The following is a 17,004-nucleotide window of genomic DNA, read 5'->3' as shown; positions in this document are numbered from 1 at the left end:
TGAGTGTTAATTATTACGGACGGTGCTTGAGCGATGCATGAGCGATTCCATTCAGCTAGAAGGTATTTACTGAACATCCTACGGGAAAGAGAGAATATGAGACAATATTCTCCCTCCCTAATAGCCAGCAGTCATATAAACAAGCATAAAAATCAATAGCTGTGCCGAGTGCAACTTAAGAGTTGCAGATGTGATTGTTATGGTGCAGTAGAGAATATGCCGGATCGTTCCCTCTCATTAGATCCTTCATCTTTTTCATCCTTTCAAGGGTGGACAATGTTGTGCTTTGCATCGTTTTATCAACATATCACAACAGGCTATTGATTCTGTTTCAGGATTCAATTTCTTTGGGGTGCAGATCGATTGTTCAAATAAGGAATAATAAAAATAGAACCTTTTAATCTCTTCAAGAGGTCAAACTTTATACGAGACTGTACAAACTGTAAAGATAATGTTTTAAGCAACATTTTTAGAATATATGATTGCCATTGCCAAAAGAAGTTATACAAGTAACAATAAATCACTAAGCAAAAATGAACCTTTGACGTCTTGAGGGTTAAAAAGGCTCATTTTTTTCAGGAAGCCCATCTTCATGGTCACAGTTTGAAATCAATATTTTGTTTTGTGCAAGTAGAGGACATGTTTTGGCTGCAGTCTGAGCTAGTGTCCCCATGCCAGAGGGGGACAGGCATTAACGAGTAGGCTGGACTGACTGAATGGGAAAAAGTCCAAAATGGCCAGGTTGCAAGTGTTGTTGGGTGCCATGCATGTTGGTGAGCATCCCATATTGGAACTTTGACTTGTTTATCCTAATTAACAAGGATGTGTAATCCCGTAGAAGCAGCACACTGAATGTAAATCACTACATTGGAATCTTACAATCCTTTGTAATTGTAATAATCTTCACAAAGGTATACAATCATTACTATTTTTCTCACATAACAGGCTACATTTCTTTCAGTGATTGCACTATAAATGTCGCATGCAGTGACCTTTAACACTGAGTGTGGTCGCAATGGCTCTACTGATGGATGCTGGGTAGAAACAAATAAACGTCTCAAATTTGTCAAGGAGATGGACTGAAACAAACTGCTTCTCTGAAAAACATTATAAAGAGGACTCAATGGTTGAAATATTATCATACTGCCGCAAATATATCTTTTTTGTATATATTTCAAGACAAAATTGCATCTCAACTCAACTGTGATAGGTGAAAAATAATATTTTTAGTATCAACTCGAGCTTTTTTCATCTTAAATAACTTTTGTAATATTATGACTTTATTCCCATGATATTTTGACTTTGTTCCCACAATATTACTTCTTACCCCACCAAATTTCCCAAAATTATAATTTTATTTGATTGTTTATTTCTCATATTATAAAAAAATTGATGGAAGGATGGATGAATGGATGAATGGATATCTAAAAAGTGATTGCTAAGGTGAAACAGATAATGAAGTAACTGTAACCCCACTTTTAACTTATGACGTAAAATTACATTTTTTTGAGGTAAACTCATTAAATTATAGTCATTTTTGCTAAACTATTTCAACTTTGTTCTTGTACTTTTGTCATAAATTTCATTTTATTTTACTTTATTAAATGTGCAATGACATTTCCACAATACTTTGAATTTAATCTTGTAATACTTTTTCAGCAACCAAATTTTCAAAAAATATGTTATTCATTGTTTAGTTTTTCATCATATTCCAACTTAAAACTTAAAATTTCTTTTTTCTTTAATATTTCAACTACAGCAGCTAAATGACATTGTTTTTTCTCCTAATGTTGCATTTTCCTTGTAAAATTACAACTACCTCTCTTTTGTTTGTTTGCTAAAGGGGACCTATTGTGCTAATTTTTAGGCCCTTTGTATTGAATTGTGGACTCCTATAGAGCAGCGACACGCCATAACCAGCTCAGAAAGCTTTCTAGATCTTCCAGAATCTGCACCTATTCAGCTGTATTTCTTTGGATTTCGTGCTTCCCGTGAAAACGGTCTGGATCCTGAGTTTCTCAAGAAAAGAAGTTACTTCAAAACGTCTTTCATTGGTAAGTAGCTTCAGCATTTTAGCGTTTTAGCGTTTTCTACAACATCGGTAACGTGTAATGTGGTCATTACACGTTTTTGCGGGACTGCCGGTGTTTCCAAAACTTGTGTAGAGTCACCGATTGTGGTGGGAAATGGCTATTAGCAACTCCAGACTTGGTGAGCTTGTAATGCACCCGCTCCCTGTATACACACTCAAAGTAACATCATATTTAGAGCTCTCTTTATTGGTTTTACTTTAGCACACAGCCTAGAACTTCAAATAATAAGCTAATGTCTATGTACATTAATCAATTTGCACATGCTGGAAAAATGTCAAAAGCCAAATAATTGTGAAAAAAGAATGTCATGTTGTGTCTAACAAAAAAGAACGTGTGAATAATGACGTTTCCAACATTCCAAGAGAAAGGAAACAGTAGCATGAACTCCATGGTCAAGGGACAGGTGGTTTTAATAATTCACTTGCTGTGAATTTGGAATCACTAAGTCACTAAATTAGTCAGCAGAGTCCATTGTGATGCATTATGACATTCATAATTGAAGATTTATGCATTCTGCACTTCATTGCTCGAGTAATTAGTTAATTAGAGTAATTAAATTTTTGGCTAGTCGTATGTGTTTGTTGTATGTGACATACGGTATCTATAAACAGAGGTGTGGAGTCACATGACTTGGACTTGACCCAGACTTGGAATTTTGATTACTTTTTGGTAATTGGACTCAGACTCAGATTCAGACATTAGCCTGACTTGAAAATATTTGAACTTTTCAGTGAATAGGTTGAGTAAAGTAAACTAAAGTACAGTAAGTCACAGTTGCTGTAGTACACTATTAATGGGGATGTCATTCAACTTCATGTCAAAAAACCTGAACTATCCCTTTAAGGCAAAGACACCTCCAATATATGATTGTGAGACCTCTGAGAGTTATATAAATTAGTTGAAAAGTACTATATGGGCCCTTTAAAACAAGAAAAGTACCAAAGTGGAGGTAGGGGTTAACCCGAAAACACCTGGAGGCATTCATGCTCATGTGCACCCAGGAAGAAGTGCTCATGTTGGCCTGGACAGCGTGGTAAACAAAACAGCACAGATCAGGGAAGTACTCAGGCGTGCATTGTCTGTGTTTGCTTGAGGCTATTAGGTCATGCATGGAGGAAAATTATTATTATTCATCAGCTCAGAGTCGGACGCTTTCGATATGTGAACAGTGCTAACAGTACAGACACATTTGAAGACCATTAGCCTATTCACTGAGGAATATTATTGGGTATTGAGTATTAGACTCCTTCAGATGATGTTTTGTAGATGTTTGGAGTTGTCTGAAGCTTTAATCACAGAGCCGTTCTATTTGTGCTTGTTACATTTGGCTGAGCACCAACTTTACAAGCCCCAGTGAACTGCCGGTGGACATTAGTTACTCACTTGAAGTTACAAATAGTATTGTATGTCTGGCATATTGGTGACTGTATTTGAAAATATTATCATCACCAAAGTACTCCTATTGCGGCAATCTTATTGCTCTACACAGGGTTCCATTTCCCACTACAGCTCCTCCTTACAATTATTATCGTTTATTTCTGATACTAGTTCTCATGGTGTCTGGTGGAAAAAAATTCTGGATGGCCCAATGAAGGTACCAAATACACCACACGCCACTGGGTCTACACAATCAATGCCGCGCTCAGTGGTCACACTGGTTTAGTCTGCCAGACTTTTTCAACGATCCCAGATAGGATCATGGAAGAGAACAAAGAAAGGTTAATGAAACAGCTCAGTGTACTTGTGTTTGGAAGGGATGAGGTGAAAGGTGAAGTAGTCACACTATCACTGCAAGCGAAAGGCAACGAAAAGGTTCAAATTGGAAAAAAAGGAGTGTAGAAAGAGAAAGACTTTCTCCTTGACACACAGTTGTGTGATGTGATACGTAATAATAACAAAAATTACCCTCGGTGTGTTTTGTTTCACCCAAATAGTTTTTATCAAGATTATATCTTCTGCAATGATTCTATGAAGTGATTATACTATTCTGTAAAGCACTACGGATTACCTTGTGTAAGAATGGTGCCTTGCCTTACTTTGTAGTAAATAAACCAAAAAAAAAAAAACAAACACACTGTCACATAGCCAAAAAACAGATCCAAACAATCTTTAATGATGACAGGTCATGTAAAGAATAAAATACAAATAAGTAAGAAAACACATCAATAAATATGAATAAATATGCATGGAGCATCCTCACACAGCCACACTGTTTCGCTCCCAATTAAAAAAAAAAAAAAAAACGCAAAATGAAAATATGTGAGGAAGGCTCAGAAGAAACACACACAGAATTTTTTTTTAAAGCAAAGTATTTACAAAGAATACAAGGAGTCACACAACATTTGTTCCACACATTACAGTATTTCATCTATGGTTATAATGCCACCCAAGCGCCACTAGGGGCATAGCGGTGCATTAGAACAAGGTCAAAGCTAAACAATGAAGCTACAACTAAAGAATGGCAAAAAAAGTTGAAGGTTAGCTTTGATTGAAAAAGCTGTAATAGTAGAAAACTAACAGGAATTAACTACTTATTAATTTATAGTATGTTTCTCTGTTGTTTTATGTTTGAATATTCAGTTGTCATTGTAGCGGGTGTTCAAAGTAAACCATGTGATGCACATTTTTGATGGTGCTAAAGACTAATCTTTGTTTTTCAGATTAAAACATAAATGTTTGGGATCCAGTGACTTAACTGTCTGAACGTATGTATTTGAACATAAAAAGTTTTCTTTGTTGGTAAAATTATGACAATTATTTTTTTGTAAAATTACATCTTCTCATCAGATTGTGACTTTTTTTCTGATAGAACTACTACTTTATTCTTATCAAGCTGTTTTTTGCAGTTAAATTGCAAGTTGTAATTCTGTCAGAAAAAAATGTAGAGTATTATGACACCAAAGTCAATAAGTGGGACTTTTGCTAGAAAAAATGTACATGACAAGAAAATCTCTTAATGTGAAAAATCACAACTTTTTTCCTAAAACAAAGTGGATTTTACCCCGTCATAAGATTAAGACTTTATGAAAAAAAAAATTCCTGTACTTTTCTGACTTTATTCTATTAATCTGGGTGCGTTTCCTGCTCCAATTTAAAGTGAAATAGTATCTTGTGCTGGTTCAAATGACTTGTGTGCATTGTCTGGACATTCCTTTGTGTCCGTCAAGCTGACCCGGCCTTTTGGTGCTGCTGCAGATAATGCAGTTTGTTAATTATGCACAAGATGCACAAGATTAATTAAAGTGATAAGAGGTGAGAGGGTCGCTGTTATTCTCCGTCAGCACCAAGGTGAGAGGAGGTAACTCGTGACAGAGAATTCATGTGCTTCTCTTCGGTGTACAAGTACACTATCTGGGGTATTCCTGATATGTCTTGGAAATAGTGTGACGTCAGCAGCGTGACACAGTGGAAGCTGCCAATGAAGACAAACTATAAGGACGTTGGGATTTCACCAAGTGTTCATTTATGAGAAGGCAGAGGGCATCGGTTTGATTTCTTGGCAGGGTTCCATCCGGGTTGAACACTAAGCCGACCATGCATGCGATTGACCTGCTGTAGTGATCCTTGTTAAGAAAACTATTAAATATTATAGTAATTAAGTTGGAATATTACCAGAAAATAAATCGGAATTTTACAAAAATGACATAACTTTGAAACAAAAAATGTTTAATTATTAGAATAAAGTTGTAATATTATCAGAAAAAATATTTTACAAGAACATCACTCCCTTGCTCTATCGCGGTTTTTCAAAAAATAATGTTCGCTGTTTTGTGGTTTATTAGTGTCAATTATTAGTCAAAAAATTAAAAGACAAGTCATAGGTAGTATAAAATCATACATTTGCTAAAAGAAATTGACATAATTTACAATAAACTCGAACTTGAAAAGGAGTGAACAGCAATGAAGCACAGCCAACATTTGTTGTTCTTTCTTCATGACAGCTTGGGTCACTCCATTCATTAGTCCCAATACAGTAGTATCGCCTGTTGCCCCCCAAAAGCACCCTAATCGGTGATACAGTCATGTTGGGCAGAGTAGGTACCATGTAATGGAAAAGGGACGTGATAAGAATAGAAAGCACCAACAAAATCATTACACACTGTTGTGTTGCTATGATGTCACACTATTGTGCACTGAAAAACCAAGCCAGAACTGCAGCGCTTGGTGGAAAGATGCTGCTGGACAAAATAAAGTGTACTGTTTTACCACTAAAGATGGTTAAAGGGGCGTGTGCTCCTTTATGTGATATAAAGAAGACAGTAAAGGTGGTGAAATGAGTCTCTGGTGAGGAGCAGTGATAAAGAACAGCATTAAAGTAAGAAGTAGGGGAAGGGAAAAGAGTAGAAAATGATAACATTGGAGTCAGTGGTTTGGACATAATCCCTCAAGCTGCAGCATTAACTGGAGGATTTAGAAGAAGAAAAAAAACATAATTTTAACCTGTCAGTGAAGGGGAGCAAAGCAATGCTTCTTCTATCTGACTCAATACCCCCTTTAGAACCGGGAACGACACATAAGGAAGCATTTATCTCCGTCATCTTCTTATCTACTTGCTGACACACACACACACACACACAAACACCCCCCCAGCCCCCCACATCGTAAAAAAGGTGCTCATCCCAGCATCCTGCCATGATCAACCAAAAAGAAAAATATCTTACCAATAAAAGGTGGGATGGCAAGATGGTAAGCGTTGTGTCACACAAGACAAAGGATACAATTAAAGTCCCAAAAGTCTCAGAGTCGAGAGTTACAATCTTCCAGTGAGAATTCATGAGAATTTATGGAAAGTAAAACAAGTTAGGATATATGGACAAAAAAATATCCTATGTGAGAAAAACCTGTTTCAACAACATGACAAGAAAAAAGTCTGAATAATGCGAGAATAAACAAGCAAAATTTTACGAGAATAAAGTTGCATGATTAATAGAAAAAAACTATTAATGTAATAATAAATGTTTACTATGTTATTAATGAAGAATTTAACGACAAATCAAGTTGTAATTTTGCAAAAAAAGCTCACATTACATTAATATAATCAGATTATTACAAGATATAAAACCTACAGGAATTCTGCAAGGGAAAAAAATGCTAATTCATGACAATAAAGATGAAATGAAAATGTTGTTAAAACATAGTTGCAAACACACCAAATGTTAAAAGAATAAAGCTTTACCATTCCAAGATACATGATGTTAGCTTCATTTAAAAAACTACAAAATAAATTAATGAAAATAATGTTGATGTTGACGTTGAAAAAAATATCATGTGTGTGTTTTATTAGAATAAAGTTGTAATATTAGAAGAAAATAAAAAACTAATAATAATAATAATAATAACTATTTATTTTTCAGTTAAAATTTTGTGCAAAAAAAAAATCATTTAATGAGAATAAAGTTTGGGATATGTTTAAGCTAGCAATCTTGCTAGAAATAAAGTTTAAATAATAATAATTATGTTTAATAGTGTTTTAAAAAATAACAGATCATTTTGTGAGAAAAAAACAGCTGCAAAATTGAGAAAATAGTTATTATACATGAAAATTAAGTAGTAATATCGCTACAAAAATTGCATTATTTTAGTGGAAATTATTATAATACTACCAAAAATCAATAAAATATAAGGTTTTCTCTCGTACCATTACAACTTAATTCTCATTCTCAACTTCATTCTTCAAATATTGTGACTTTTTCTGTATTATTATTAGGAGGAAAGAGATAATATAATATTCCTTCTTTAAGACATGGTCAGCCGGACAGCGACAATTGTTTTGAACACAACAGGGCCATCCAATTCTGCCAGAACTCTTGACTTTTGGACACCCTGTCAATCAGAATTGTCCTCATGTCTTCATCTGGTGATTGCCTCCTCTCAATGTGAGCTTATTTCAGGTTGACGTGATGAGAAAATGAGAAATGAGAACACGTAAAGCCAGTTCTGAATGATGGACAAACGACTGACTCGGACCGGTTGTGTTCCTCAAGTAAGTAAGTAAGTAAGTAAGTAAGTCTTCACACAAGACAAGACAACACCAGACAATAAAAGCAGAACCTTCTCCACCAAAGCCAAGAAACAAATGGAGGAGTGTTTAAAAAATAAATGAGTCCTTTTCCTTTAGGAAGTGGGTCAAGACGCACAAGACAAGAAAACAGGGCAAAATGAAGGTAAAAAGAGATACAAAGGGATTGCTATTGTCCCGGGGAGGCCTGACAGCAGTTTGGCAGGACTCTGAATTCACTATGATACAGTGGGCGGAGCCAAACTAGGACAGGATAGTATAAGAGAAAGATGGGAGGAGTAATAAATAGGAAAACAGGCAAAGGAGGAAGGTTGAGGAGATCTTCTTTTGGTCTACACGTGGACTTGGTTGTGGTCCTGCTCCATAACGTGGTGCCTTCCGTCTCGGTGGCCATGCCGCTTGTGCTTCCTGCGCTCCCGTCTGCTCTTATGCTGGTGTCGGTGGTGGTGATGGTGGCGCCGGTACCGGTGGGCCCGTCGAGCTGGTGGAGGGAATAGACAGGGACTGGTTGACTACAGCCTATTATTAGTTTTAAATATGCATATTTAAGCAAATGCTATGTATTCTTGGCCTGAATTAAGCATTTTCACATAATTTTTTTCTAAATGAATTCAAATACAAATACAGTTTATAGTAAGGGATTAAAGAACGTTGATGAATTGTAGTCTACACTGGCCACTAGGGGCCACTAGTAACACGCATCGGACTTGATCACCAATGACAGGCTTTTATTGTTTTAGATTTGTTTATCTCACGATAGGCACAACAGTAACAGAATAATATTAGCTATGATCATCATCATAATAACAGGGGCTACAGTTGTGGCCACACTCCAGCGATAAATCAACTCCGACGTCACTTCCTGTCCACACATCTATTATCTATCTATTTATTGAAACACACACCAGCACAAGTCTTATTTATGTCCTATTTTGTCCGATTATATCGAATATATTTAGTAATGTGAGTGACTATCTGGGTGGTATTTCAAGTCATTGATGTTTTGTCTTTGTTTAATGGCTAAGCAAAATCATATGCTCCTACACAAAAAAAAATAATTTAATGAGAATATAGGGAAAAATTGCATTGACTTTTGCTAATGTTTTAATGGCAACTGGTTCCATTTTGTTGGTTAAAAAACAAGAATAATGTTAACAAACCCAGTTTGACTGGTTAAATAATTTGACCGGTTTTGACAGTACTGCTGGTAAATATGTCTATGTACGAATATGTTACAGGGCCTGTTACCTAATACTGTATGTTATCTGACAGCATGGGTGTCCATACTTATATTGAAAAATGTGGGAGGCCACTATATTTATTTAGATATTTATTTCATTTTCTCGACAAGTCCAGGGTGTACCCTGCCTCTCGCCCGAAATCAACTGGGATAGGCTCCAGCATACCTCCGTGACCCTAGTGAGGATAAGCGGCATAGAAAATGGATGGATGGGTTCAATTTTCTAAAAAGGTACAAAAAAGTTAGCATTGTGTTATTATGAATTAGTGTCAATATGTCTGCTTTTTTGCTCTATTTTCCCAAATTTTTTCAACAGTGTGCCATAAAAATCGATCCACGAGCTGCAAATGGCCCCTGGGCCACACTCTGGACAGGTTATCAAATATGGTTCCATGTTCCATGTGGTTCCACCACACTGAAGGAATATTGTCATCTGTGCTGCCACGGTGTCATCAGCTTGTTCCTGGGCTGTACTGCCAAATTAGCTCACCCTTTCTCAATTATGACAACAAACAAATATTGTCTGCAATGATTGATAACAATATTTAAAAAAAAAGTCCCCACACAAGTCAGTTAAAAGATAACAGAATCTAATTTACTTTTAGACAAGAAAGGTCATCATTTTTGCCCCATCAGTGAAATGAGATTCCAGTTGAATATTTATGTGTATGCAGGATTTATCTCTCTTCAGAAGTGCAGCCGCAATAATTACACTGAAAGGTTACGTGAAAACAGACAAAGTCTGAGTGTACCTTTGAAAAAAAGGATTTGGGACAAAAATATTATGTGAAAGCTGAAAAATATAAGACACCTCTGAAGAATTATCATAGGAAAGAAAATTTCGATGAGTGATTCCTAGAGTGTGCTGTAATGGGGTGGCAAACAAAACCGAAATAAACTAGCTAATTTAATTAGCTAGTATAACTAGTTCTTACCTGAGGTGCCGCAGCAGCTCTTCAAAACATGTTTCTTCGTCTGTCTTGGGCGTGTAGGAACATAATCGTCCTCGCTAAAGTGTGTACAACACCCACAAAGGTTTTTTTTTTAATCCTTGCCACAAAATATGGCGAGCCTACGCCTAATAGCAATGTCCGTGACAGGAAAGCGATGGAATATATAGGGAGATCCAGGGAGACACATTCTTGTGATTACAGCCCAGATCATTTCAAGTCGGCACCATTTTTAAAAATATTTTCTTTTGTGCCAATAGCACTCTAGCTCTCACTTTAGCTTTTTCGCAGCGGTGGTCATGTAAACACTGTGAAAGACATACACAACAGTTGACAGCTGGAAGCATGCAGTGATGCAAAATGAGTGAAAATACCGCACAACAATTGTGAAATCTCAACATTTTTCTGAAGCGAATGCATTATTTTTTTTGAATGAATATTGTTTTGAAAAGCAAAATGCTTTATTTTAGTGACCGCACAAATTAGCCGGAACTACTTTTTTTCAACACTAAAAACTGACCATGACTCTGCTCATGGGACAAAATGGAGAAAAGTCACCTTTGATGCACTACACTGCTGATTGGATGTCATACGACTTCATGTAAGAAAATGTGAACTGTTTCTTCAATCCTCATGGGCATGGAATTGACCAGCGTTGCACAGGTTGTTACTGGAATACTCTTCCATGACAACATTAGTGGTGGAACACCTTGCGCTCCTCTACCTTCCTTCCACGTGAGGGTTCCCCACAGGTGGTCAATTGGCCACTCCATCATCATCACCTTAAGTGTTTAGACTCCTTGTTGTAAAACTGCCATGCAGCCTAACGTTTGCACCACAATGTTACAATACACGTTGGTATTCGTGTTTCCCCTCAGTGAACCACAGCACTCATGCAGCCCCAGGCCATGCTTGACTGTAGGCAAGACATAATTATCTTGGTACTCATGTGTGTTGCCAGCGTTTTATACAGTAACAGCTGTGTGTTTAGTCATTTTCAGTGGATAGTAAATCCATACTGCTATGCAAGCCACGATGCCTAGAGTGCAACTTCATGAAGTAGTGAAGTGGACACTAATATTTCATCTTATGCAGCAAATGTGTTTTGATCTGACATATTTTGAGTACATTTGATCAAATGTATTACTATAGCTTTTGTTTGGACTGCATTGACCTCAGCAGATGTTGAAAAAAGCGTTTCATGTCTCATCATCAGGGCTAATAAGTGCCGCTGGAAACATGGAGTGGAGTTTGAATTGCAAGGTTTATTCTGTCTTTCTTTATTATGTATCAGAAAATCCACTATCACCAACGGGAGAGGGACGATGAAAGAATGTGACTGACAAAATGTGTGATGAAGGAATTATGAGGTTGTTCAATTCTGACACTGAAGAAAATGACTTTGGTGGTTTTAGGTCTCAGGAGAAGGATGAAGACAGCGATGAATGTCATTTCTGTTACGACTACTTTTTAAGCAGCCGTATTACATGCAATGTTTTGCACTTTTGGAATAAAGCATTTATTTAATCTAAACATAAAAAAAATATTTTTTTCATTACGGTACTGTCATACCAATGGTTGCTGAAATGTGAGGGGTGTACTCACTGTTACTGTACTCAAAACTGATTGGACATAGAAGCAACTTTACATCAGTGTAACAGACCATATATGACAATATTGAGTAGTTTGATGAACCGATATTGGGTATTTCTCTTGAAACATGTTTGATTGTACCCAAGTCTCAAATGAAAACATCTTCAAGCAGGAAGCACTTCAATAAAGATCTTCCTATTTCATAAACCCAGTGGGCCGATGATCACCGTGATCTATTTTTTCTTGCAATTATTTATAAAAGGTTTAATATGCTCTCAAACTCACACTTTGTGCAGATGATTTTCGGCCTGTCCCACTTGCCATTAGCGCGACACTTGGCCGTGGGTACGTGGCGCTGCTGGAAGCCGTCGACACACTGGTAGCGCACTGTGGAGTGGATGTCATAGTGGGAACGCTTGCGACCGATCAGGAAGGCGTTGTCCACTTGTGGAGGGGCGCCGCACAGCACTGGAGATGAAAAAGGCAACAGTAATCATTGTGGGTCATCTTTTTTTTTTTTTTTTAACAGTTAGTAATAATTTGTAGCCATATTCCTTTGAGACAATTGGACAGAAATAGTAAGTGGTTCCATTTTTTGGTATGGAACATTCACTACACTACACAGGTGAGTTCCCATACGGTACACATTAAGTGAGGGACAGGAAGTGCGCATAGTCACACGTCAATGCGTTTATTTACACATTCACATTCTTCCAACTGTTACTATTACACTGGAATGCACCGTTGCACTATTGTTGTAAACTATTATTGTTTTACTGTGTTCATTTTTTATTTGATAACTGTATTCATTGGGGAATTACCTGCTATCAGTTCTTTTTCAAACTCAATTTTGTTCCATTTTGTTCCCTTTCTGTAATAAAAATTTACAAAACCGTGACATAAAAAAGAAAAAGTAGATCCATACATCAATTTTCTATAAATCCTATCCTCAGTGGGGTCTCAGGTATGCTGGAGCATATGCCGGCTACCTTTTCGGGTTACACCATGAACTGGTTGCCAACCAATCACAGAACCCAAGATACAGCCGTGGTTGTATACGGCCTATTATTAATAAAAAAATATGCATACATAAGCAAATTGTACATATTCTTGGCCTAAATTAAAAATTTTCAAGCATAAGAATGGCAACATCAAGGAAAATATGGGTGTTATTTAACATCTACAGGGCTCTACAATAGTAAAAAACGTATTTAGAAGGTCACAAAAAGATTTAGTATGTTCTAACTACCAAAATATTCAATTTATTATTATTAAACCCTACTTCACGGAAAACCACTTATCATGGTCAGGTCCGGAACCAATTAACAGCGATAAATGAGGGACATCTGTATAGTACGTACAATTACACCCCTTAGTGGTGACAACATGACAACCTCTCTTAATTACATTACCCTTATCCTAAAAGCTCCTTACGAAGTGGCAAAACAATGTCATTAACTCTGATTAAATTCCCAAATTTACAGTTCAATGCAGACAGAAAGGCCAACACCCCCTCCCCTTGAGACACAAATAAACCGCTGAAAGGTCATTTTTCCATAAACTTCACCTCAGTGCACTGCTGAATGATTTCTAACAGCAGCAGGAGGGAAGGGATGAGAAAAGGTATTGAAGTGAGGATAAAGGAAAATGTCATTAAATTGAGTTATGATGGCAGTGAGGACACTTGTGTAATAAAGAATATCGCCCTGAAGGGGGAAGCGGCCGCTTCACTTTGTTTCTTACAGAAATATCATAACTATTTATTTTGTAAAATACTCAGAGGGCTTTGCTTGATCTGGCAAAGTAACATCAGTGGATGGTTTGCTAAACAAGTGGCACACTTAAGCCATTCTTGGGTGACTTGACTCTTTCCTAAAGGGTTTTCTAGTCCTGCATTCAATGAATGTGCACGGTGTTCACATTCTTTTTGACTATGATAACATCACAGCGTAGATAGCAGCTTCCTTTCCAGCACTATAGATGTACACGCATAATATCACACGTCTGCATGTTGCTGCTGTGCTTTGTTATCTTTTCTTACACAATGTTGATCCAGGGCGGCATGGTGCACGAGTGGTTAGCACGCAGACCTCACAGCTAGGAGACCAGGGTTCAATTCCACCCTCGGCCATCTCTGTGTGGAGTTTGCATGTTCTCCCCGTGGGTGGGTTTTCTCCGGGTACTCCGGTTTCCTCCCACATTCCAAAAACATGCTAGGTTAATTGGTGACTCCAAATTGTCCATAGGTATGAATGTGAGTGTGAATGGTTGTTTGTCTATATGTGCCCTGTGATTGGCTGGCGACCAGTCCAGGGTGTACCCCGCCTCTCGCCGGAAGACAGTCAGGATAGGCTCCAGCACCCCCGTGAGGAAAAGCGGTAGAAAATGAATGAATGAATGTTGATCCAACTGACATATAACAATGAAGATCGGTTTGTTTGTTTATACTCCTGAACCGCTTCACACAAAAGGGTGCACATTGGGTAAAACATTCACCCCTGCTGTGTGGTCTGTCTTATCATCTGTCCTATCAGCTCCAAATACACCACTGGGTGGCGCTGTTATTAAAGTTCGAACTCCCTCAGTAGGATTAACTTGAAATTTCTCATACCTCTCTACAAAACCACCCTTGCAGTAGGGTGCTGGGCTAAATCACCATGAAATTTGGTGCACATCTTTAGGGGGCTGACCAGCATTTGTTGGTAGAAAAAGCAAAAGCAAAAGAAAAACTGGCTGCCATAAATCACAACATCTTCACCTGGACACAGGCGGAACTTAGCAACTACCTGGATATAAGTAATTGGCCATTGTCTAACAATTATAAAAACTGTATTATGTGTAGTAGTGGTAGTAGTAGTATCACACCATACACCATGTTGAAAATTACACACATTTATGGAAAATTAAACCAAATGTGAATAGGATGGACATACTAAAAAGGCATCAACGGTGCAAAAAAATGCAAGGTTAAACTCAAAAATACCTATTTTTTGACTACATACAATATAATAACAATATAATATAATTGCAATATAATGACAAATACAGGCAGACAGTTTTGCTTAATTCGAGTGGAATATCTCAGATTTGAGGACATATATATATATATATTCAATGAATATATGGAGTCAAAAATAGGTCTTTTAACTATAATACTTTAATTACTAATACTATAACTACTTAATGTATTTAATGTTGTTGGGATGTTTTTTTTTAGTACAAATGAGAATAATCACTATAAATCACAAATCATACATCTAAATAAACTCAAATGGACATACAATTCCACATACACAAAAAAACTGTTAAAAAAATCTAATAGTAAAATAAAATCTAACAAAATTGTATTTCATAATTGTATTTCAATATTTTTTTTATTTTCATAAACTCCCTCCTCATCAACACTTTTTATAAGCCTGCAGATAATAAGCTTTCCACCCCTTACTGATGTATTCAACATTTATTTATTAGTCTATTTATTCATTTATTTTTCTACAGGTAGAAGTTCTCAAATTATCACCATCCAGGGGACTGACGGAATCCGCCCATTTCCCTCTGGCGGACCCCTGATGAGCCTGTCGATGAAAAATATGCTTAAAAAAACAGGATCAGGATGCTCAGCGTGTAGCTGACAAGCTTTCCCCATTAATTCAACAAGCTTAGCGTCAGCAAATAGAAGCTTGCTGGCAAGTGCAAGCATTTGAAAAGGTTGCTGTGATTGTAAGCGACTGATTAAGGTCAGAGGTGAGCAGGATGCCGAGGACTAGTGACAGTATGCATCAGGCATGGTGCAACACCTTGCCTGGATGGGAAAGAGCTTGCCTTTTTATTCATACTGTGTCTTTTTAATATGTTGTATACTAGATGTAGCGTGCCTTTTGGAAAATACCAGTTCTTGGAAATTAAAAGATTGATTTTAATCTGCAGATTTGTGGAAATTATGTGTCCAGTGTCTTCCTAATTTCAGTGAGGCATATCAGCAAGCAGCATATCATGCACTATCTGGAATAAAGAACTTTAATCCTGTGATAATGACATTAAAGTACAGCCGTTTCCATGTTTCATGGTTTTATCGTTTTACATCAGGACACTGCCAATATGTTTTTTTTTCTGTGTCGAACTCAGGCCTTATGATGATCTATATCCCAGCCAGCTGGCACTCGGTATGAATCTCACCTCAGAGTTTGCATTATTCTTACATAAGAATCTATTACATTTTCACCACTTGGGGTGTCACTGGAGTCAATATGGACATGGAGAGAGGCCCACGATACAAACTCAAACCCATCGTATCGCTTGATTTGATCATCTGAAGTTGTTTCACAAACCCTGTAATGTATGCATATTCCTGCCACGACTAGCTTCTGTGGTGTCTAATGCTAGGAGGAGTCCACTGGGCGGGCGCCAGTTGTTGCCAGTTCACGCCAATACAATTTGCTGTGGCACCTAGTGTCGCCAATAAGGTGCCTAGTGGCGTGCATTGGCTCAAACTGCCTTCCAACTGGCTCATGGTGGCCCGCAAAAATGGCAAGAAAATGTCAAAATGTTTACAATTTTAGTCGTGCTGATTGCTGGATGCAAGTGGCCACCAAGTGGAACCAAATGTTGCAAACAATCCGCCTATTGGAATCCACTGGAATGTAATGGCGCGTGCCGAGTTGCGCCAATAATGCTAGGAGTCCACTGGGCCAGTGCCAGTTGGTGCCAGTTCGCGCCAAAGATTATGTGATTGGTGTGTAGTGGCTTGCTGTGGCGCCGAATAACGGCAACATGGCAACATGCTGAGTGAACATTAATTCGGCACCACAGCGAGCCACTACGCGCCAATCACAATCTTTGGGGCAAACTGACACCAACAAGCTTCACAGTTTAGCAAAATGGCAAACTATGCAGTCAAACATCTGTCTAGTATAAAGAATAATTCAAGTGGAATTGGGTGAATTCCTTATAGGAAGAGTATGTAAAGGTACAACCCATGGACACATTTACTTCCTGCTTTTGGGCATGAGTCCTTTGGACATGCAAAACAAAACCAAGTGTGAAGAAAGAATGAACGCTTCAGTAGAAAAGTGCTTGTCAGTGTCTTATTTTTAAAGTGACCCGAGTCCG

General features: G+C 37.5%; 1 protein-coding gene across 8 annotated transcripts in view; it reads right to left on the bottom strand.

The window, feature by feature from the left end:
- Positions 1-4,184: 4,184 nt before the first annotated feature.
- ncanb (neurocan b) overlaps positions 4,185-17,004 on the bottom strand; it is a 167,188-nt gene continuing 154,368 nt past the window's right edge. For all 8 annotated transcript variants that reach the window (XM_058072935.1, XM_058072938.1, XM_058072932.1 and 5 more), the window contains 2 exons: positions 12,181-12,363; positions 4,185-8,593 (listed from right to left, as the gene is read on the bottom strand). In XM_058072935.1, coding sequence (XP_057928918.1) covers positions 8,445-8,593; positions 12,181-12,363 — 332 coding nt within the window. In that variant the 3' untranslated portion in view covers positions 4,185-8,444. The remainder of the gene's footprint in view (positions 8,594-12,180; positions 12,364-17,004) is intronic.

This window comes from Doryrhamphus excisus, chromosome 5 (assembly GCF_030265055.1).
Source record: "Doryrhamphus excisus isolate RoL2022-K1 chromosome 5, RoL_Dexc_1.0, whole genome shotgun sequence".
Classification (NCBI taxonomy): Eukaryota; Metazoa; Chordata; class Actinopteri; order Syngnathiformes; family Syngnathidae; genus Doryrhamphus; species Doryrhamphus excisus.
Note: the sequence above shows the minus strand (reverse complement) of the source record. Positions and strands in the feature narration are given on the sequence as shown.